Source organism: Hemiscyllium ocellatum, chromosome 3 (genome assembly GCF_020745735.1).
Source record: "Hemiscyllium ocellatum isolate sHemOce1 chromosome 3, sHemOce1.pat.X.cur, whole genome shotgun sequence".
NCBI lineage: Eukaryota > Metazoa > Chordata > Chondrichthyes > Orectolobiformes > Hemiscylliidae > Hemiscyllium > Hemiscyllium ocellatum.
In genome coordinates, this window is record NC_083403.1 from 4,696,660 (window position 1) to 4,719,429 (window position 22,770).

A 22,770-nucleotide genomic window follows, 5' to 3' on the forward strand; every position below is an offset into this window, starting at 1 on the left:
ACACATCGCTCTGTCCCATCCCCCTGTGATCTGTATCTGTAACTCTGTACACCTCGCTCTGTCCCATCCCCCTGTGATCTGTCTCTGTAACTCTGTACACCTCCCTCTGTCCCATCCCCCTGTGATCTGTATCTGTAACTCTGTACACCTCCCTCTGTCCCATCCCCCTGTGATCTGTATCTGTAACTCTGTACACCTCGCTCTGTCACATCCCCCTGTGATCTGTCTCTGTAACTCTGTACACCTCGCTCTGTCCCATCCCCCTGTGATCTGTCTCTGTAAATCTGTACACCTCGCTCTGTCCCATCCCCCTGTGATCTGTATCTGTAACTCTGTACACCTCGCTCTGTCCCATCCCCCTGTGATCTGTCTCTGTAACTCTGTACACCTCCCTCTGTCCCATCCCCCTGTGATCTGTCTCTGTAACTCTGTACACCTCGCTCTGTCCCATCCCCCTGTGATCTGTCTCTGTAACTCTGTACACCTCGCTCTGTCCCATCCCCCTGTGATCTGTCTCTGTAACTCTGTACACCTCCCTCTGTCCCATCCCCCTGTGATCTGTCTCTGTAACTCTGTACACCTCGCTCTGTCCCATCCCCCTGTGATCTGTCTCTGTAACTCTGTACACCTCCCTCTGTCCCATCCCCCTGTGATCTGTCTCTGTAACTCTGTACACCTCGCTCTGTCCCATCCCCCTGTGATCTGTATCTGTAACTCTGTACACCTCCCTCTGTCCCATCCCACTGTGATCTGTATCTGTAATTCTGTACACCTCGCTCTGTCCCATCCCACTGTGATCTGTCTCTGTACCTCTGTACACCTCCCTCTGTCCCATCCCCCTGTGATCTGTCTCTGTAACTCTGTACACCTCCCTCTGTCCCATCCCCCTGTGATCTGTCTCTGTAACTCTGTACACCTCGCTCTGTCCCATCCCCCTGTGATCTGTATCTGTAACTCTGTACACCTCGCTCTGTCCCATCCCCCTGTGATCTGTATCTGTAACTCTGTACACGTCGCTCTGTCCCATCCCCCTGTGATCTGTATCTGTAACTCTGTACACCTCCCTCTGTCCCATCCCCCTGTGATCTGTCTCTGTAACTCTGTACACCTCGCTCTGTCCCATCCCCCTGTGATCTGTCTCTGTAACTCTGTACACCTCGCTCTGTCCCATCCCCCTGTGATCTGTCTCTGTAACTCTGTACACCTCGCTCTGTCCCATCCCCCCGTGATCTGTCTCTGTAACTCTGTACACCTCGCTCTGTCCCATCCCCCTGTGATCTGTCTCTGTAACTCTGTACACCTCGCTCTGTCCCATCCCCCTGTGATCTGTCTCTGTAACTCTGTACACCTCGCTCTGTCCCATCCCCCTGTGATCTGTCTCTGTAACTCTGTACACCTCCCTCTGTCCCATCCCCCTGTGATCTGTCTCTGTAACTCTGTACACCTCGCTCTGTCCCATCCCGCTGTGATCTGTCTCTGTAACTCTGTACACCTCCCTCTGTCCCATCCCCCTGTGATCTGTCTCTGTAACTCTGTACACCTCGCTCTGTCCCATCCCCCTGTGATCTGTCTCTGTAACTCTGTACACCTCCCCCTGTCCCATCCCCCTGTGATCTGTATCTGTAATTCTGTACACCTCGCTCTGTCCCATCCCCCTGTGATCTGTCTCTGTACCTCTGTACACCTCCCTCTGTCCCATCCCCCTGTGATCTGTCTCTGTAACTCTGTACACCTCCCTCTGTCCCATCCCCCTGTGATCTGTCTCTGTAACTCTGTACACCTCGCTCTGTCCCATCCCCCTGTGATCTGTCTCTGTAACTCTGTACACCTCCCTCTGTCCCATCCCCCTGTGATCTGTCTCTGTAACTCTGTACACCTCGCTCTGTCCCATCCCCTGTGATCTGTCTCTGTAACTCTGTACACCTCCCTCTGTCCCATCCCACTGTGATCTGTATCTGTAACTCTGTACACCTCGCTGTGTCCCATCCCCCTGTGATCTGTATCTGTAACTCTGTACACCTCGCTCTGTCCCATCCCCCTGTGATCTGTATCTGTTACTCTGTACACCTCCCTCTGTCCCATCCCCCGTGATCTGTCTCTGTAACTCTGTACACCTCGCTCTGTCCCATCCCCCTGTGATCTGTATCTGTAACTCTGTACACCTCCCTCTGTCCCATCCCCCTGTGATCTGTCTCTGTAACTCTGTACACCTCGCTCTGTCCCATCCCCCTGTGATCTGTCTCTGTAACTCTGTACACCTCGCTCTGTCCCATCCCCCTGTGATCTGTCTCTGTAACTCTGTACACCTCGCTCTGTCCCATCCCCCTGTGATCTGTATCTGTAACTCTGTACACCTCCCTCTGTCCCATTCCCCTGTGATCTGTCTCTGTAACTCTGTACACCTCGCTCTGTCCCATCCCCCTGTGATCTGTATCTGTAACTCTGTACACCTCGCTCTGTCCCATCCCCCTGTGATCTGTCTCTGTAACTCTGTACACCTCCCTCTGTCCCATCCCCCTGTGATCTGTATCTGTAACTCTGTACACCTCGCTCTGTCCCATCCCCCTGTGATCTGTCTCTGTAACTCTGTACACCTCGCTCTGTCCCATCCCCCTGTGATCTGTCTCTGTAACTCTGTACACCTCCCTCTGTCCCATCCCCCTGTGATCTGTATCTGTAACTCTGTACACCTCGCTCTGTCCCATCCCCCTGTGATCTGTCTCTGTAACTCTGTACACCTCCCTCTGTCCCATCCCCCCGTGATCTGTCTCTGTAACTCTGTACACCTCGCTCTGTCCCATCCCGCTGTGATCTGTCTCTGTAACTCTGTACACCTCCCTCTGTCCCATCCCCCTGTGATCTGTCTCTGTAACTCTGTACACCTCGCTCTGTCCCATCCCCCTGTGATCTGTCTCTGTAACTCTGTACACCTCCCTCTGTCCCATCCCCCTGTGATCTGTATCTGTAAATCTGTACACCTCGCTCTGTCCCCTCCCCCTGTGATCTGTATCTGTAACTCTGTACACCTCCCTCTGTCCCATCCCCCTGTGATCTGTCTCTGTAACTCTGTACACCTCGCTCTGTCCCATCCCCCTGTGATCTGTATCTGTAACTCTGTACACCTCGCTCTGTCCCATCCCCCTGTGATCTGTATCTGTAACTCTGTACACCTCCCTCTGTACCATCCCCCTGTGATCTGTCTCTGTAACTCTGTACACCTCGCTCTGTCCCATCCCCCTGTGATCTGTATCTGTAACTCTGTACACCTCGCTCTGTCCCATCCCCCTGTGATCTGTATCTGTAACTCTGTACACCTCGCTCTGTCCCATCCCCCTGTGATCTGTCTCTGTAACTCTGTACACCTCGCTCTGTCCCATCCCCCTGTGATCTGTCTCTGTAACTCTGTACACCTCCCTCTGTCCCATCCCCTGTGATCTGTCTCTGTAACTCTGTACACCTCGCTCTGTCCCATCCCCCTGTGATCTGTATCTGTAACTCTGTACACCTCCCTCTGTCCCATCCCCCTGTGATCTGTATCTGTAACTCTGTACACCTCGCTCTGTCCCATCCCCCTGTGATCTGTCTCTGTAACTCTGTACACCTCCCTCTGTCCCATCCCCCTGTGATCTGTATCTGTAACTCTGTACACCTCGCTCTGTCCCATCCCCCTGTGATCTGTCTCTGTAACTCTGTACACCTCGCTCTGTCCCATCCCCCTGTGATCTGTATCTGTAACTCTGTACACCTCGCTCTGTCCCATCCCCCTGTGATCTGTCTCTGTAACTCTGTACACCTCCCTCTGTCCCATCCCCCTGTGATCTGTATCTGTAACTCTGTACACCTCGCTCTGTCCCATCCCCCTGTGATCTGTATCTGTAACTCTGTACACCTCCCTCTGTCCCATCCCCCTGTGATCTGTCTCTGTAACTCTGTACACCTCGCTCTGTCCCATCCCCCTGTGATCTGTATCTGTAACTCTGTACACCTCGCTCTGTCCCATCCCCCTGTGATCTGTCTCTGTAACTCTGTACACCTCGCTCTGTCCCATCCCCCTGTGATCTGTATCTGTAACTCTGTACACCTCGCTCTGTCCCATCCCCCTGTGATCTGTCTCTGTAACTCTGTACACCTCGCTCTGTCCCATCCCCCTGTGATCTGTATCTGTAACTCTGTACACCTCGCTCTGTCCCATCCCCCTGTGATCTGTCTCTGTAACTCTGTACACCTCGCTCTGTCCCATCCCCCTGTGATCTGTATCTGTAACTCTGTACACCTCCCTCTGTCCCATCCCCCTGTGATCTGTCTCTGTAACTCTGTACACCTCCCTCTGTCCCATCCCCCTGTGATCTGTATCTGTAACTCTGTACACCTCGCTCTGTCCCATCCCCCTGTGATCTGTCTCTGTAACTCTGTACACCTCGCTCTGTCCCATCCCCCTGTGATCTGTATCTGTAACTCTGTACACCTCGCTCTGTCCCATCCCCCTGTGATCTGTCTCTGTAACTCTGTACACCTCCCTCTGTCCCATCCCCCTGTGATCTGTCTCTGTAACTCTGTACACATCGCTCTGTCCCATCCCCCTGTGATCTGTATCTGTAACTCTGTACACCTCGCTCTGTCCCATCCCCCTGTGATCTGTCTCTGTAACTCTGTACACCTCCCTCTGTCCCATCCCCCTGTGATCTGTATCTGTAACTCTGTACACCTCCCTCTGTCCCATCCCCCTGTGATCTGTATCTGTAACTCTGTACACCTCGCTCTGTCACATCCCCCTGTGATCTGTCTCTGTAACTCTGTACACCTCGCTCTGTCCCATCCCCCTGTGATCTGTCTCTGTAACTCTGTACACCTCGCTCTGTCCCATCCCCCTGTGATCTGTATCTGTAACTCTGTACACCTCGCTCTGTCCCATCCCCCTGTGATCTGTCTCTGTAACTCTGTACACCTCCCTCTGTCCCATCCCCCTGTGATCTGTCTCTGTAACTCTGTACACCTCGCTCTGTCCCATCCCCCTGTGATCTGTCTCTGTAACTCTGTACACCTCGCTCTGTCCCATCCCCCTGTGATCTGTCTCTGTAACTCTGTACACCTCCCTCTGTCCCATCCCCCTGTGATCTGTCTCTGTAAATCTGTACACCTCGCTCTGTCCCATCCCGCTGTGATCTGTCTCTGTAACTCTGTACACCTCCCTCTGTCCCATCCCCCTGTGATCTGTCTCTGTAACTCTGTACACCTCGCTCTGTCCCATCCCCCTGTGATCTGTCTCTGTAACTCTGTACACCTCCCCCTGTCCCATCCCCCTGTGATCTGTATCTGTAATTCTGTACACCTCGCTCTGTCCCATCCCACTGTGATCTGTCTCTGTACCTCTGTACACCTCCCTCTGTCCCATCCCCCTGTGATCTGTCTCTGTAACTCTGTACACCTCCCTCTGTCCCATCCCCCTGTGATCTGTCTCTGTAACTCTGTACACCTCGCTCTGTCCCATCCCCCTGTGATCTGTATCTGTAACTCTGTACACCTCGCTCTGTCCCATCCCCCTGTGATCTGTATCTGTAACTCTGTACACCTCGCTCTGTCCCATCCCCCTGTGATCTGTATCTGTAACTCTGTACACCTCCCTCTGTCCCATCCCCCTGTGATCTGTATCTGTAACTCTGTACACCTCGCTCTGTCCCATCCCCCTGTGATCTGTCTCTGTAACTCTGTACACCTCGCTCTGTCCCATCCCCCTGTGATCTGTCTCTGTAACTCTGTACACCTCGCTCTGTCCCATCCCCCCGTGATCTGTCTCTGTAACTCTGTACACCTCGCTCTGTCCCATCCCCCTGTGATCTGTCTCTGTAACTCTGTACACCTCGCTCTGTCCCATCCCCCTGTGATCTGTCTCTGTAACTCTGTACACCTCGCTCTGTCCCATCCCCCTGTGATCTGTCTCTGTAACTCTGTACACCTCCCTCTGTCCCATCCCCCTGTGATCTGTCTCTGTAACTCTGTACACCTCGCTCTGTCCCATCCCGCTGTGATCTGTCTCTGTAACTCTGTACACCTCCCTCTGTCCCATCCCCCTGTGATCTGTATCTGTAACTCTGTACACCTCGCTCTGTCCCATCCCCCTGTGATCTGTCTCTGTAACTCTGTACACCTCCCCCTGTCCCATCCCCCTGTGATCTGTATCTGTAATTCTGTACACCTCGCTCTGTCCCATCCCCCTGTGATCTGTCTCTGTACCTCTGTACACCTCCCTCTGTCCCATCCCCCTGTGATCTGTCTCTGTAACTCTGTACACCTCCCTCTGTCCCATCCCCCTGTGATCTGTCTCTGTAACTCTGTACACCTCGCTCTGTCCCATCCCCCTGTGATCTGTATCTGTAACTCTGTACACCTCGCTCTGTCCCATCCCCCTGTGATCTGTATCTGTAACTCTGTACACCTCGCTCTGTCCCATCCCCCTGTGATCTGTATCTGTAACTCTGTACACCTCCCTCTGTCCCATCCCCCTGTGATCTGTCTCTGTAACTCTGTACACCTCGCTCTGTCCCATCCCCCTGTGATCTGTCTCTGTAACTCTGTACACCTCGCTCTGTCCCATCCCCCTGTGATCTGTCTCTGTAACTCTGTACACCTCGCTCTGTCCCATCCCCCCGTGATCTGTCTCTGTAACTCTGTACACCTCGCTCTGTCCCATCCCCCTGTGATCTGTCTCTGTAACTCTGTACACCTCCCTCTGTCCCATCACCCTGTGATCTGTCTCTGTAACTCTGTACACCTCCCTCTGTCCCATCCCCCTGTGATCTGTCTCTGTAACTCTGTACACCTCCCTCTGTCCCATCCCCCTGTGATCTGTATCTGTAACTCTGTACACCTCGCTCTGTCCCATCCCCCTGTGATCTGTCTCTGTAACTCTGTACACCTCCCTCTGTCCCATCCCCCTGTGATGTGTCTCGGTAACTCTGTACACCTCGCTCTGTCCCATCCCCCTGTGATCTGTCTCTGTAACTCTGTACACCTCGCTCTGTCCCATCCCCCTGTGATCTGTAACTGTAACTCTGTACACCTCCCTCTGTCCCATCCCCCTGTGATCTGTATCTGTAACACTGTACACCTCCCTCTGTCCCATCCCCCTGTGATCTGTACCTGTAACTCTGTACACCTCCCTCTGTCCCATCCCCCTGTGATGTGTCTCTGTAACTCTGTACACCTCCCTCTGTCCCATCCCCCTGTGATCTGTCTCTGTAACTCTGTACACCTCGCTCTGTCCCATCCCCCTGTGATCTGTATCTGTAACTCTGTACACCTCCCTCTGTCCCATCCCCCTGTGATCTGTATCTGTAACTCTGTACACCTCCCTCTGTCCCATCCCCCTGTGATCTGTATCTGTAACTCTGTACACCTCCCTCTGTCCCATCCCCCTGTGATCTGTATCTGTAACTCTGTACACCTCCCTCTGTCCCATCCCCCTGTGATCTGTCTCTGTAACTCTGTACACCTCCCTCTGTCCCATCCCCCTGTGATCTGTATCTGTAACTCTGTACACCTCGCTCTGTCCCATCCCCCTGTGATCTGTCTCTGTAACTCTGTACACTTCCCTCTGTCCCATCCCCCTGTGATCTGTCTCTGTAACTCTGTACACCTCGCTCTGTCCCATCCCCCTGTGATCTCTATCTGTAACTCTGTACACCTCGCTCTGTCCCATCCCCCTGTGATCTGTATCTGTAACTCTGTACACCTCCCTCTGTCCCATCCGCCTGTGATCTGTCTCTGTAACTCTGTACACCTCCCTCTGTCCCATCCCCCTGTGATCTGTATCTGTAACTCTGTACACCACCCTCTGTCCCATCCCCCTGTGATCTGTCTCTGTAACTCTGTACACCTCGCTCTGTCCCATCCCCCTGTGATCTGTCTCTGTAACTCTGTACACCTCGCTCTGTCCCATCCCCCTGTGATCTGTCTCTGTAACTCTGTACACCTCGCTCTGTCCCATCCCCCTGTGATCTGTCTCTGTAACTCTGGACACCTCCCTCTGTCCCATCCCCCTGTGATCTGTCTCTGTAACTCTGTACACCTCGCTCTGTCCCATCCCGCTGTGATCTGTCTCTGTAACTCTGTACACCTCCCTCTGTCCCATCCCCCTGTGATCTGTCTCTGTAACTCTGTACACCTCGCTCTGTCCCATCCCCCTGTGATCTGTCTCTGTAACTCTGTACACCTCCCCCTGTCCCATCCCCCTGTGATCTGTATCTGTAATTCTGTACACCTCGCTCTGTCCCATCCCCCTGTGATCTGTCTCTGTACCTCTGTACACCTCCCTCTGTCCCATCCCCCTGTGATCTGTCTCTGTAACTCTGTACACCTCCCTCTGTCCCATCCCCCTGTGATCTGTCTCTGTAACTCTGTACACCTCGCTCTGTCCCATCCCCCTGTGATCTGTATCTGTAACTCTGTACACCTCGCTCTGTCCCATCCCCCTGTGATCTGTATCTGTAACTCTGTACACCTCGCTCTGTCCCATCCCCCTGTGATCTGTATCTGTAACTCTGTACACCTCCCTCTGTCCCATCCCCCTGTGATCTGTCTCTGTAACTCTGTACACCTCGCTCTGTCCCATCCCCCTGTGATCTGTCTCTGTAACTCTGTACACCTCGCTCTGTCCCATCCCCCTGTGATCTGTCTCTGTAACTCTGTACACCTCGCTCTGTCCCATCCCCCCGTGATCTGTCTCTGTAACTCTGTACACCTCGCTCTGTCCCATCCCCCTGTGATCTGTCTCTGTAACTCTGTACACCTCCCTCTGTCCCATCACCCTGTGATCTGTCTCTGTAACTCTGTACACCTCCCTCTGTCCCATCCCCCTGTGATCTGTCTCTGTAACTCTGTACACCTCCCTCTGTCCCATCCCCCTGTGATCTGTATCTGTAACTCTGTACACCTCGCTCTGTCCCATCCCCCTGTGATCTGTCTCTGTAACTCTGTACACCTCCCTCTGTCCCATCCCCCTGTGATGTGTCTCGGTAACTCTGTACACCTCGCTCTGTCCCATCCCCCTGTGATCTGTCTCTGTAACTCTGTACACCTCGCTCTGTCCCATCCCCCTGTGATCTGTAACTGTAACTCTGTACACCTCCCTCTGTCCCATCCCCCTGTGATCTGTATCTGTAACACTGTACACCTCCCTCTGTCCCATCCCCCTGTGATCTGTACCTGTAACTCTGTACACCTCGCTCTGTCCCATCCCCCTGTGATCTGTCTCTGTAACTCTGTACACCTCCCTCTGTCCCATCCCCCTGTGATCTGTCTCTGTAACTCTGTACACCTCCCTCTGTCCCATCCCCCTGTGATCTGTATCTGTAACTCTGTACACCTCCCTCTGTCCCATCCCCCTGTGATGTGTCTCTGTAACTCTGTACACCTCCCTCTGTCCCATCCCCCTGTGATCTGTCTCTGTAACTCTGTACACCTCGCTCTGTCCCATCCCCCTGTGATCTGTATCTGTAACTCTGTACACCTCCCTCTGTCCCATCCCCCTGTGATCTGTATCTGTAACTCTGTACACCTCCCTCTGTCCCATCCCCCTGTGATCTGTATCTGTAACTCTGTACACCTCCCTCTGTCCCATCCCCCTGTGATCTGTATCTGTAACTCTGTACACCTCCCTCTGTCCCATCCCCCTGTGATCTGTCTCTGTAACTCTGTACACCTCCCTCTGTCCCATCCCCCTGTGATCTGTATCTGTAACTCTGTACACCTCGCTCTGTCCCATCCCCCTGTGATCTGTCTCTGTAACTCTGTACACTTCCCTCTGTCCCATCCCCCTGTGATCTGTCTCTGTAACTCTGTACACCTCGCTCTGTCCCATCCCCCTGTGATCTCTATCTGTAACTCTGTACACCTCGCTCTGTCCCATCCCCCTGTGATCTGTATCTGTAACTCTGTACACCTCCCTCTGTCCCATCCCCCTGTGATCTGTCTCTGTAACTCTGTACACCTCCCTCTGTCCCATCCCCCTGTGATCTGTATCTGTAACTCTGTACACCACCCTCTGTCCCATCCCCCTGTGATCTGTATCTGTAACTCTGTACACCTCGCTCTGTCCCATCCCCCTGTGATCTGTATCTGTAACTCTGTACACCTCCCTCTGTCCCATCCCCCTGTGATCTGTCTCTGTAACTCTGTACACCTCCCTCTGTCCCATCCCCCTGTGATCTGTATCTGTAACTCTGTACACCTCCCTCTGTCCCATCCCCCTGTGATCTGTATCTGTAACTCTGTACACCTCCCTCTGTCCCATCCCCCTGTGATCTGTCTCTGTAACTCTGTACACCTCCCTCTGTCCCATCCCCCTGTGATCTGAATCTGTAACTCTGTACACCTCGCTCTGTCCCATTCCCCTGTGATCTGTCTCTGTAACTCTGTACACCTCCCTCTGTCCCATCCCCCTGTGATCTGTATCTGTAACTCTGTACACCTCCCTCTGTCCCATCCCCCTGTGATCTGTCTCTGTAACTCAGTACACCTCGCTCTGTCCCATCCCCCTGTGATCTGTCTCTGTAACTCTGTACACCTCGCTCTGTCCCATCCCCCTGTGATCTGTCTCTGTAACTCAGTACACCTCGCTCTGTCCCATCCCCCTGTGATCTGTCTCTGTAACTCTGTACACCTCCCTCTGTCCCATCCCCCTGTGATCTGTCTCTGTAACTCTGTACACCTCGCTCTGTCCCATCCCCCTGTGATCTGTATCTGTAACACTGTACACCTCGCTCTGTCCCATCCCTCTGTGATCTGTCTCTGTAACTCTCTACACCTCGCTCTGTCCCATCCCCCGTGATCTGTCTCTGTAACTCTGTACACCTCGCTCTGTCCCATCCCCCTGTGATCTGTATCTGTAACTCTGTACACCTCGCTCTGTCCCATCCCCCTGTGATCTGTCTCTGTAACTCTGTACACCTCCCTCTGTCCCATCCCCCTGTGATCTGTCTCTGTAACTCTGTACACCTCACTCTGTCCCATCCCCCTGTGATCTGTCTCTGTAACTCTGTACACCTCGCTCTGTCCCATCCCCCTGTGATCTGTATCTGTAACTCTGTACACCTCCCTCTGTCCCATCCCCCTGTGATCTGTATGTGTAACTCTGTACACCTCCCTCTGTCCCATCCCCCTGTGATCTGTCTCTGTAACTCTGTACACCTCCCTCTGTCCCATCCCCCTGTGATCTGTCTCTGTAACTCTGTACACCTCCCTCTGTCCCATCCCCCTGTGATCTGTATCTGTAACTCTGTACACCTCCCTCTGTCCCATCCCCCTGTGATCTGTCTCTGTAACTCTGTACACCTCCCTCTGTCCCATCCCCCTGTGATCTGTATCTGTAACTCTGTACACCTCGCTCTGTCCCATCCCCCTGTGATCTGTATCTGTAACTCTGTACACCTCGCTCTGTCCCATCCCCCTGTGATCTGTATCTGTAACTCTGTACACCTCCCTCTGTCCCATCCCCCTGTGATCTGTCTCTGTAACTCTGTACACCTCCCTCTGTCCCATCCCCCTGTGATCTGTCTCTGTAACTCTGTACACCTCGTTCTGTCCCATCCCCCTGTGATCTGTATCTGTAACTCTGTACACCTCCCTCTGTCCCATCCCCCTGTGATCTGTCTCTGTAACTCTGTACACCTCGCTCTGTCCCATCCCCCTGTGATCTGTCTCTGTAACTCTGTACACCTCCCTCTGTCCCATCCCCCTGTGATCTGTCTCTGTAACTCTGTACACCTCCCTCTGTCCCATCCCCCTGTGATCTGTATCTGTAACTCTGTACACCTCCCTCTGTCCCATCCCCCTGTGATCTGTCTCTGTAACTCTGTACACCTCGCTCTGTCCCATCCCCCTGTGATCTGTCTCTGTAACTCTGTACACCTCGCTCTGTCCCATCCCACTGTGATCTGTCTCTGTAACTCTGTACACCTCGCTCTGTCCCATCCCCCTGTGATCTGTATCTGTAACTCTGTACACCTCCCTCTGTCCCATCCCGCTGTGATCTGTATCTGTAACTCTGTACACCTCCCTCTGTCCCATCACCCTGTGATCTGTATCTGTAACTCTGTACACCGCCCTCTGTCCCATCCCCCTGTCATCTGTATCTGTAACTCTGTACACCTCGCTCTGTCCCATCCCCCTGTGATCTGTCTCTGTAACTCTGTACACCTCGCTCTGTCCCATCCCCCTGTGATCTGTCTCTGTAACTCTGTACACCTCGCTCTGTCCCATCCCCCTGTGATCTGTGTCTGTAACTCTGTACACCTCGCTCTGTCGAATCCCCCTGTGATCTGTATCTGTAACTCTGTACACCTCCCTCTGTCCCATCACCCTGTGATCTGTATCTGTAACTCTGTACACCTCCCTCTGTCCCATCCCCCTGTGATCTGTCTCTGTAACTCTGTACACCTCGCTGTGTCGCATCCCCCTGTGATCTGTCTCTGTAACTCTGTACACCTCGCTCTGTCCCATCCCCCTGTGATCTGTATCTGTAACTCTGTACACCTCCCTCTGTCCCATCCCCCTGTGATCTGTATCTGTAACTCTGTACACCTCCCTCTGTCCCATCCCCCTGTGATCAGTATCTGTAACTCTGTACACCTCGCTCTGTCCCATCCCCCTGTGATCTGTCTCTGTAACTCTGTACACCTCGCTCTGTCCCATCCCCCTGTGATCTGTGTCTGTAACTCTGTACACCTCGCTCTGTCCCATCCCCCTGTGATCTGTATCTGTAACTCTGTACACCTCCCTCTGTCCCATCCCCCTGTGATCTGTATCTGTAACTCTGTACACCTCCCTCTGTCCCATCCCCCTGTGATCTGTCTCTGTAACTCTGTACACCTCCCTCTGTCCCATCCCCCTGTGATCTGTATCTGTAACTCTGTACACCTCGCTCTGTCCCATCCCCCTGTGATCTGTCTCTGTAACTCTGTACACCTCCCTCTGTCCCATCCCCCTGTGATCTGTCTCTGTAACTCTGTACACCTCGCTCTGTCCCATCCCCCTGTGATCTGTATCTGTAACTCTGTACACCTCGCTCTGTCCCATCCCCCTGTGATCTGTATCTGTAACTCTGTACACCTCGCTCTGTCCCATCCCCCTGTGATCTGTATCTGTAACTCTGTACACCTCCCTCTGTCCCATCCCCCTGTGATCTGTCTCTGTAACTCTGTACACCTCGCTCTGTCCCATCCCCCTGTGATCTGTATCTGTAACTCTGTACACCTCGCTCTGTCCCATCCCCCTGTGATCTGTCTCTGTAACTCTGTACACCTCCCTCTGTCCCATCCCCCTGTGATCTGTCTCTGTAACTCTGTACACCTCCCTCTGTCCCATCCCCCTGTGATCTGTCTCTGTAACTCTGTACACCTCCCTCTGTCCCATCACCCTGTGATCTGCATCTGTAACTCTGTACACCTCCCTCTGTCCCATCCCCCTGTGATCTGTCTCTGTAACTCTGTACACCTCGCTCTGTCCCATCCCCCTGTGATCTGCATCTGTAACTCTGTACACCTCCCTCTGTCCCATCCCCCTGTGATCTGTCTCTGTAACTCTGTACACCTCGCTCTGTCCCATCCCCCTGTGATCTGTATCTGTAACTCTGTACACCTCCCTCTGTCCCATCCCCCTGTGATCTGTCTCTGTAACTCTGTACACCTCCCTCTGTCGCATCACCCTGTGATCTGTCTCTGTAACTCTGTACACCTCGCTCTGTCCCATCCCCCTGTGATCTGTCTCTGTAACTCTGTACACCTCGCTCTGTCCCATCCCCCTGTGATCTGTCTCTGTTACTCTGTACACCTCGCTCTGTCCCATCCCCCTGTGATCTGTATCTGTAACTCTGTACACCTCGCTCTGTCCCATCCCCCTGTGATCTGTATCTGTAACTCTGTACACCTCCCTCTGTCCCATCCCCCTGTGATCTGTCTCTGTAACTCTGTACACCTCGCTCTGTCCCATCCCCCTGTGATCTGTATCTGTAACACTGTACACCTCGCTCTGTCCCATCCCTCTGTGATCTGTCTCTGTAACTCTGTACACCTCGCTCTGTCCCATCCCCCGTGATCTGTCTCTGTAACTCTGTACACCTCGCTCTGTCCCATCCCCCTGTGATCTGTATCTGTAACTCTGTACACCTCGCTCTGTCCCATCCCCCTGTGATCTGTCTCTGTAACTCTGTACACCTCCCTCTGTCCCATCCCCCTGTGATCTGTCTCTGTAACTCTGTACACCTCGCTCTGTCCCATCCCCCTGTGATCTGTCTCTGTAACTCTGTACACCTCGCTCTGTCCCATCCCCCTGTGATCTGTATCTGTAACTCTGTACACCTCCCTCTGTCCCATCCCCCTGTGATCTGTATGTGTAACTCTGTACACCTCCCTCTGTCCCATCCCCCTGTGATCTGTCTCTGTAACTCTGTACACCTCCCTCTGTCCCATCCCCCTGTGATCTGTCTCTGTAACTCTGTACACCTCCCTCTGTCCCATCCCCCTGTGATCTGTCTCTGTAACTCTGTACACCTCCCTCTGTCCCATCCCCCTGTGATCTGTATCTGTAACTCTGTACACCTCCCTCTGTCCCATCCCCCTGTGATCTGTCTCTGTAACTCTGTACACCTCCCTCTGTCCCATCCCCCTGTGATCTGTATCTGTAACTCTGTACACCTCGCTCTGTCCCATCCCCCTGTGATCTGTATCTGTAACTCTGTACACCTCCCTCTGTCCCATCCCCCTGGGATCTGTCTCTGTAACTCTGTACACCTCCCTCTGTCCCATCCCCCTGTGATCTGTCTCTGTAACTCTGTACACCTCGTTCTGTCCCATCCCCCTGTGATCTGTATCTGTAACTCTGTACACCTCCCTCTGTCCCATCCCCCTGTGATCTGTCTCTGTAACTCTGTACACCTCGCTCTGTCCCATCCCCCTGTGATCTGTCTCTGTAACTCTGTACACCTCCCTCTGTCCCATCCCACTGTGATCTGTCTCTGTAACTCTGTACACCTCGCTCTGTCCCATCCCCCTGTGATCTGTATCTGTAACTCTGTACACCTCCCTCTGTCCCATCCCCCTGTGATCTGTATCTGTAACTCTGTACACCTCCCTCTGTCCCATCACCCTGTGATCTGTATCTGTAACTCTGTACACCGCCCTCTGTCCCATCCCCCTGTCATCTGTATCTGTAACTCTGTACACCTCGCTCTGTCCCATCCCCCTGTGATCTGTCTCTGTAACTCTGTACACCTCGCTCTGTCCCATCCCCCTGTGATCTGTCTCTGTAACTCTGTACACCTCGCTCTGTCCCATCCCCCTGTGATCTGTATCTGTAACTCTGTACACCTCGCTCTGTCCCATCCCCCTGTGATCTGTGTCTGTAACTCTGTACACCTCGCTCTGTCGAATCCCCCTGTGATCTGTATCTGTAACTCTGTACACCTCCCTCTGTCCCACCCCCTGTGATCTGTATCTGTAACTCTGTACACCTCCCTCTGTCCCATCACCCTGTGATATGTATCTGTAACTCTGTACACCTCCCTCTGTCCCATCCCCCTGTGATCTGTCTCTGTAACTCTGTACACCTCGCTCTGTCCCATCCCCCTGTGATCTGTATCTGTAACTCTGTACACCTCCCTCTGTCCCATCCCCCTGTGATCTGTATCTGTAACTCTGTACACCTCCCTCTGTCCCATCCCCCTGTGATCAGTATCTGTAACTCTGTACACCTCGCTCTGTCCCATCCCCCTGTGATCTGTCTCTGTAACTCTGTCCACCTCGCTCTGTCCCATCCCCCTGTGATCTGTGTCTGTAACTCTGTACACCTCGCTCTGTCCCATCCCCCTGTGATCTGTATCTGTAACTCTGTACACCTCCCTCTGTCCCATCCCCCTGTGATCTGTATCTGTAACTCTGTACACCTCCCTCTGTCCCATCCCCCTGTGATCTGTCTCTGTAACTCTGTACACCTCCCTCTGTCCCATCCCCCTGTGATCTGTATCTGTAACTCTGTACACCTCGCTCTGTCCCATCCCCCTGTGATCTGTCTCTGTAACTCTGTACACCTCCCTCTGTCCCATCCCCCTGTGATCTGTCTCTGTAACTCTGTACACCTCGCTCTGTCCCATCCCCCTGTGATCTGTATCTGTAACTCTGTACACCTCGCTCTGTCCCATCCCCCTGTGATCTGTATCTGTAACTCTGTACACCTCGCTCTGTCCCATCCCCCTGTGATCTGTATCTGTAACTCTGTACACCTCCCTCTGTCCCATCCCCCTGTGATCTGTCTCTGTAACTCTGTACACCTCGCTCTGTCCCATCCCCCTGTGATCTGTATCTGTAACTCTGTACACCTCGCTCTGTCCCATCCCCCTGTGATCTGTCTCTGTAACTCTGTACACCTCCCTCTGTCCCATCCCCCTGTGATCTGTATCTGTAACTCTGTACACCTCCCTCTGTCCCATCCCCCTGTGATCTGTATCTGTAACTCTGTACACCTCCCTCTGTCCCATCCCCCTGTGATCTGTCTCTGTAACTCTGTACACCTCGCTCTGTCCCATCCCCCTGTGATCTGTATCTGTAACTCTGTACACCTCCCTCTGTCCCATCCCCCTGTGATCTGTCTCTGTAACTCTGTACACCTCCCTCTGTCCCATCCCCCTGTGATCTGTCTCTGTAACTCTGTACACCTCCCTCTGTCCCATCCCCCTGTGATCTGTATCTGTAACTCTGTACACCTCCCTCTGTCCCACCCCCCTGTGATCTGTATCTGTAACTCTGTACACCTCGCTCTGTCCCATCCCCCTGTGATCTGTCTCTGTAACTCTGTACACCTCGCTCTGTCCCATCCCCCTGTGATCTGTCTCTGTAACTCATTACACCTCGCTCTGTCCCATCCCCCTGAGATCTGTCTCTGTAACTCTGTACACCTCCCTCTGTCCCATCCCCCTGTGATCTGTCTATGTAACTCTGTACACCTCCCTCTGTCCCATCCTCCTGTGATCTGTATCTGTAACTCTGTACACCTCGCTCTGTCCCATCCCCCTGTGATCTGTATCTGTAACTCTGTACACCTACCTCTGTCCCATCCCCCTGTGATCTGTCTCTGTAACTCTGTACACCTCGCTCTGTCCCATCCCCCTGTGATCTGTCTCTGTAACTCTGTACACCTCCCTCTGTCCCATCCCCCTGTGATCTGTCTCTGTAACTCTGTACACCTCGCTCTGTCCCATCCCCCTGTGATCTGTCTCTGTAACTCTGTACACCTCGCTCTGTCCCATCTCCCTGTGATCTGTATCTGTAACTCTGTACACCTCGCTCTGTCCCATCCCCCTGTGATCTGTATCTGTAACTCTGTACACCTCCCTCTGTCCCAGCCCCCTGTGATCTGTATCTGTAACTCTGTACACCTCGCTCTGTCCCATCCCCCTGTGATCTGTCCCTGTAACTCTGTACACCTCCCTCTGTCCCATCCCCCTGTGATCTGTCTCTGTAACTCTGTACACCTCCCTCTGTCCCATCCCCCTGTGATCTGTCTCTGTAACTCTGTACACCTCGCTCTGTCCCATCCCCCTGTGATCTGTATCTGTAACTCTGTACACCTCCCTCTGTCCCATCCCCCTGTGATCTGTATCTGTAACTCTGTACACCTCCCTCTGTCCCATCCCCCTGTGATCTGTCTCTGTAACTCTGTACACCTCGCTCTGTCCCATCCCCCTGTGATCTGTATCTGTAACTCTGTACACCTCCCTCTGTCCCATCCCCCTGTGATCTGTATCTGTAACTCTGTACACCTCGCTCTGTCCCATCCCCCTGTGATCTGTATCTGTAACTCGGTACACCTCGCTCTGTCCCACCCCCCTGTGATCTGTCTCTGTAACTCTGTACACCTCGCTCTGTCCCATCACCCTGTGATCTGTATCTGTAACTCTGTACACCTCCCTCTGTCTCATCCCCCTGTGATCTGTCTCTGTAACTCTGTACACATCGCTCTGTCCCATCTCCCTGTGATCTGTCTCTGTAACTCTGTACACCTCGCTCTGTCCCATCCCCCTGTGATCTGTCTCTGTAACTCTGTACACCTCGCTCTGTCCCATCCCCCTGTGATCTGTCTCTGTAACTCTGTACACCTCGCTCTGTCCCATCCCCCTGTGATCTGTATCTGTAACTCTGTACACCTCCCTCTGTCCCATCCCCCTGTGATCTGTCTCTGTAACTCTGTACACCTCCCTCTGTCCCATCCCCCTGTGATCTGTATCTGTAACTCTGTACACCTCCCTCTGTCCCATCCCCCTGTGATCTGTCTCTGTAACTCTGTACACCTCGCTCTGTCCCATCCCCCTGTGATCTGTATCTGTAACTCTGTACACCTCCCTCTGTCCCATCCCCCTGTGATCTGTATCTGTAACTCTGTACACCTCGCTCTGTCCCATCCCCCTGTGATCTGTCTCTGTAACTCTGTACACCTCGCTCTGTCCCATCCCCCTGTGATCTGTCTCTGTAACTCTGTACACCTCGCTCTGTCCCATCCCCCTGTGATCTGTCTCTGTAACTCTGTACACCTCCCTCTGTCCCATCCCCCTGTGATCTGTATCTGTAACTCTGTACACCTCGCTCTGTCCCATCCCCCTGTGATCTGTCTCTGTAACTCTGTACACCTCCCTCTGTCCCATCCCCCTGTGATCTGTCTCTGTAACTCTGTACACCTCGCTCTGTCCCATCCCCCTGTGATCTGTCTCTGTAACTCTGTACACCTCCCTCTGTCCCATTCCCCTGTGATCTGTCTCTGTAACTCTGTACACCTCGCTCTGTCCCATTCCCCTGTGATCTGTCTCTGTAACTCTGTACACCTTCCTCTGTCCCATCCCACTGTGATCTGTATCTGTAACTCTGTACACCTCGCTCTGTCCCATCCCCCTGTGATCTGTATCTGTAACTCTGTACACCTCGCTCTGTCCCATCCCCCTGTGATCTGTATCTGTTACTCTGTACACCTCCCTCTGTCCCATCCCCCGTGATCTGTCTCTGTAACTCTGTACACCTCGCTCTGTCCCATCCCCCTGTGATCTGTATCTGTAACTCTGTACACCTCCCTCTGTCCCATCCCCCTGTGATCTGTCTCTGTAACTCTGTAAACCTCGCTCTGTCCCATCCCCCTGTGATCTGTCTCTGTAACTCTGTACACCTCGCTCTGTCCCATCCCCCTGTGATCTGTCTCTGTAACTCTGTACACCTCGCTCTGTCCCATCCCCCTGTGATCTGTATCTGTAACTCTGTACACCTCCCTCTGTCCCATCCCCCTGTGATCTGTCTCTGTAACTCTGTACACCTCGCTCTGTCCCATCCCCCTGTGATCTGTATCTGTAACTCTGTACACCTCGCTCTGTCCCATCCCCCTGTGATCTGTCTCTGTAACTCTGTACACCTCCCTCTGTCCCATCCCCCTGTGATCTGTATCTGTAACTCTGTACACCTCGCTCTGTCCCATCCCCCTGTGATCTGTCTCTGTAACTCTGTACACCTCGCTCTGTCCCATCCCCCTGTGATCTGTCTCTGTAACTCTGTACACCTCCCTCTGTCCCATCCCCCTGTGATCTGTATCTGTAACTCTGTACACCTCGCTCTGTCCCATCCCCCTGTGATCTGTCTCTGTAACTCTGTACACCTCCCTCTGTCCCATCCCCCTGTGATCTGTCTCTGTAACTCTGTACACCTCGCTCTGTCCCATCCCCCTGTGATCTGTCTCTGTAACTCTGTACACCTCCCTCTGTCCCATCCCCCTGTGATCTGTCTCTGTAACTCTGTACACCTCGCTCTGTCCCATCCCCCTGTGATCTGTCTCTGTAACTCTGTACACCTCCCTCTGTCCCATCCCCCTGTGATCTGTATCTGTAACTCTGTACACCTCGCTCTGTCCCCTCCCCCTGTGATCTGTATCTGTAACTCTGTACACCTCCCTCTGTCCCATCCCCCTGTGATCTGTATCTGTAACTCTGTACACCTCGCTCTGTCCCACCCCCCTGTGATCTGTCTCTGTAACTCTGTACACCTCCCTCTGCCCCACCCCCCTGTGATCTGTCTCTGTAACTCTGTACACCTCCCTCTGTCCCCTCCCCCTGTGATCTGTCTCTGTAACTCTGTACACCTCGCTCTGTCCCATCCCCCTGTGATCTGTCTCTGTAACTCTGTACACCTCCCTCTGTCCCATCCCCCTCTGATCTGTCTCTGTAACTCTGTACACCTCGCTCTGTCCCATCCCCCTGTGATCTGTATCTGTAACTCTGTACACCTCGCTCTGTCCCATCCCCCTGTGATCTGTCTCTGTAACTCTGTACACCTCCCTCTGTCCCATCCCCCTGTGATCTGTCTCTGTAACTCTGTACACCTCCCTCTGTCCCATCCCCCTGTGATCTGTCTCTGTAACTCTGTACACCTCCCTCTGTCCCATCCCCCTGTGATCTGTCTCTGTAACTCTGTACACCTCGCTCTGTCCCATCCCCCTGTGATCTGTCTCTGTAACTCTGTACACCTCCCTCTGTCCCCTCCCCCTGTGATCTGTATCTGTAACTCTGTACACCTCCCTCTGTCCCATCCCCCTGTGATCTGTCTCTGTAACTCTGTACACCTCGCTCTGTCCCATCCCCCTGTGATCTGTCTCTGTAACTCTGTACACCTCGCTCTGTCCCATTACCCTGTTGTAATTCGATCTGCCATGCCTCATGCAAAACAAATCTTTTCACAGCACTTTGCTACATTTGAAACAATAAACCAAACCAAATCAAATCAAGCTGTTGTTGCAGCTATTCCGGACATTGGTTAGGCCACTTTTAGAATGTTGTGTGCAATTCTGGTCTCCTTCCTATCGGAAGGATGTTCTGAAAGGGTTCAGAATAGATTTACAAGGATCTCTCCAGGATTGCCAGATTTGATGTTTTGGGGAATGCTGAACAGGCTGGGGCTGTTTTCCCTGGAGTGTCGGAGGCTGAGGGGTGACCTTATCAAGATTTATAAAGTCATGAGGGGCATGGATAGGATTAAGAGACAAAGTCCTTTCCCTAGGGTAGGGGAGTCCAGAACTAGAGGGCATAGGTTTAGGGTGAGAGGGGAAAGATATAAAAGAGATGTAAAAGGCAACTGTATCACTCAGTGGGTGGTCCGGGTATGGAATGAGCTGCCAGAGGAAGGCATTTGGATGGGTATATGAATAGGAAGGGTTTGGAGGGATTTGGGCTGGGCACAGGCAGGTGGGACTAGATTGGGTCGGGATATGTGGTCGGCATGGATGGGTTGGACCGAAGGGTCTGTTTCTCTTCTGTCCATCTCGGTGACTCTATGACTCTGTAAATCAAGTCAAATTGCTCATGCATCTCGGCTGACACCCACCTGTATGGGACCATGCTCATGGATTCCTGCTGGAACTGACTGAGAATATTTCTGACCTGTTTACAGTGGTTCGATGGCTCGGTGGTTAGCACAGCTGCCTCACAGCGCCAGGGATCCAGTCTGTTGTCCCCATACACACACTCTCCTGTCCCCGTACACACACACTCCTGTCCCCGTACACACGCTCTCCTGTCCCCGTACACACACTCTCCTGTCCCCGTACACACACTCTCCTGTCCCGTACACACACTCTCCTGTCCCCGTACACACACTCTCCTGTCCCCGTACACACACTGTCCTGTCCCTGTACACACACTCTCCTGTCCCCGTACACACACTCTCCTGTCCCGTACACACACTCTCCTGTCCCCGTACACACACTGTCCTGTCCCTGTACACACACTCTCCTGTCCCCGTACACACACTCTCCTGTCCCGTACACACACTCTCCTGTCCCCGTACACACACTCTCCTGTCCCCGTACACACACTCTCCTGTCCCCGTACACACACTCTCCTGTCCCGTACACACACTCTCCTGTCCCCGTACACACACTCTCCTGTCCCGTACACACACTCTCCTGTCCCCGTACACACACTCTCCTGTCCCCGTACACACATTCTCCTGTCCCCGTACACACACTCTCCTGTCCACGTACACACACTCTCCTGTCCCCGTACACACACTCTCCTGTCCCGTACACACACTCTCCTGTCCCCGTACACACACTCTCCTGTCCCCGTACACACACTCTCCTGTCCCCGTACACACACTCTCCTGTCCCCGTACACACACTGTCCTGTCCCCGTACACATACTCTCCTGTCCCCGTACACACACTCTCCTGTCCCCGTACACACACTCTCCTGTCCCCGTACACACACTCTCCTGTCCCCGTACACATACACCGGTCCTTTACGCACTCTCTTGTTCCACACGTATTGGCTTGTCTGATACAGACACTCTGCTCCTATCTTCCTCATATCTCATGGGAGAGCTGTGTTTCAGCCCTCATCCTACCGTGGTGCCGTGTGTGCCGTGCAGCAGCTCTCAGTCCCCCAGCGCAGCAGCAGCCTGCTTACCTTTCGGACATCGTGGTAGTGCTCTATCGCTAACACCCACTGGCACAGGGAGCGACATGCCGTTGACACTGTGCCCACTCTCTCTGGGTTGAAGTCCGGGTGCTTTGAATACCTCTTCAACCGACTGAAAACCTGGTAACCAGAAGAAAATTTCAACAAAGGTATTCCTCCAGGTCGGAATTCATCCCCACTTCCCACTGAGACAGCTGGCAATTCTACACACGGTGTCTTATATTCGACAATCCAGCATATCCTGCTGTCTGCAAATATCAACCGAGATGGTGCATGGTGCCA

At 53.2% G+C, this 22,770-nt stretch overlaps 1 protein-coding gene across 1 annotated transcript in view; it reads right to left on the bottom strand.

The window, feature by feature from the left end:
* Window positions 1-22,770, bottom strand: part of LOC132832876 (dynein axonemal heavy chain 6-like) — a 670,564-nt gene that overhangs the window by 197,428 nt on the left and 450,366 nt on the right. Inside the window, exon 66 of the mRNA XM_060851082.1 lies at window positions 22,477-22,608. Within this exon, the coding sequence (XP_060707065.1) occupies window positions 22,477-22,608 (132 nt within the window). The remainder of the gene's footprint in view (window positions 1-22,476; window positions 22,609-22,770) is intronic.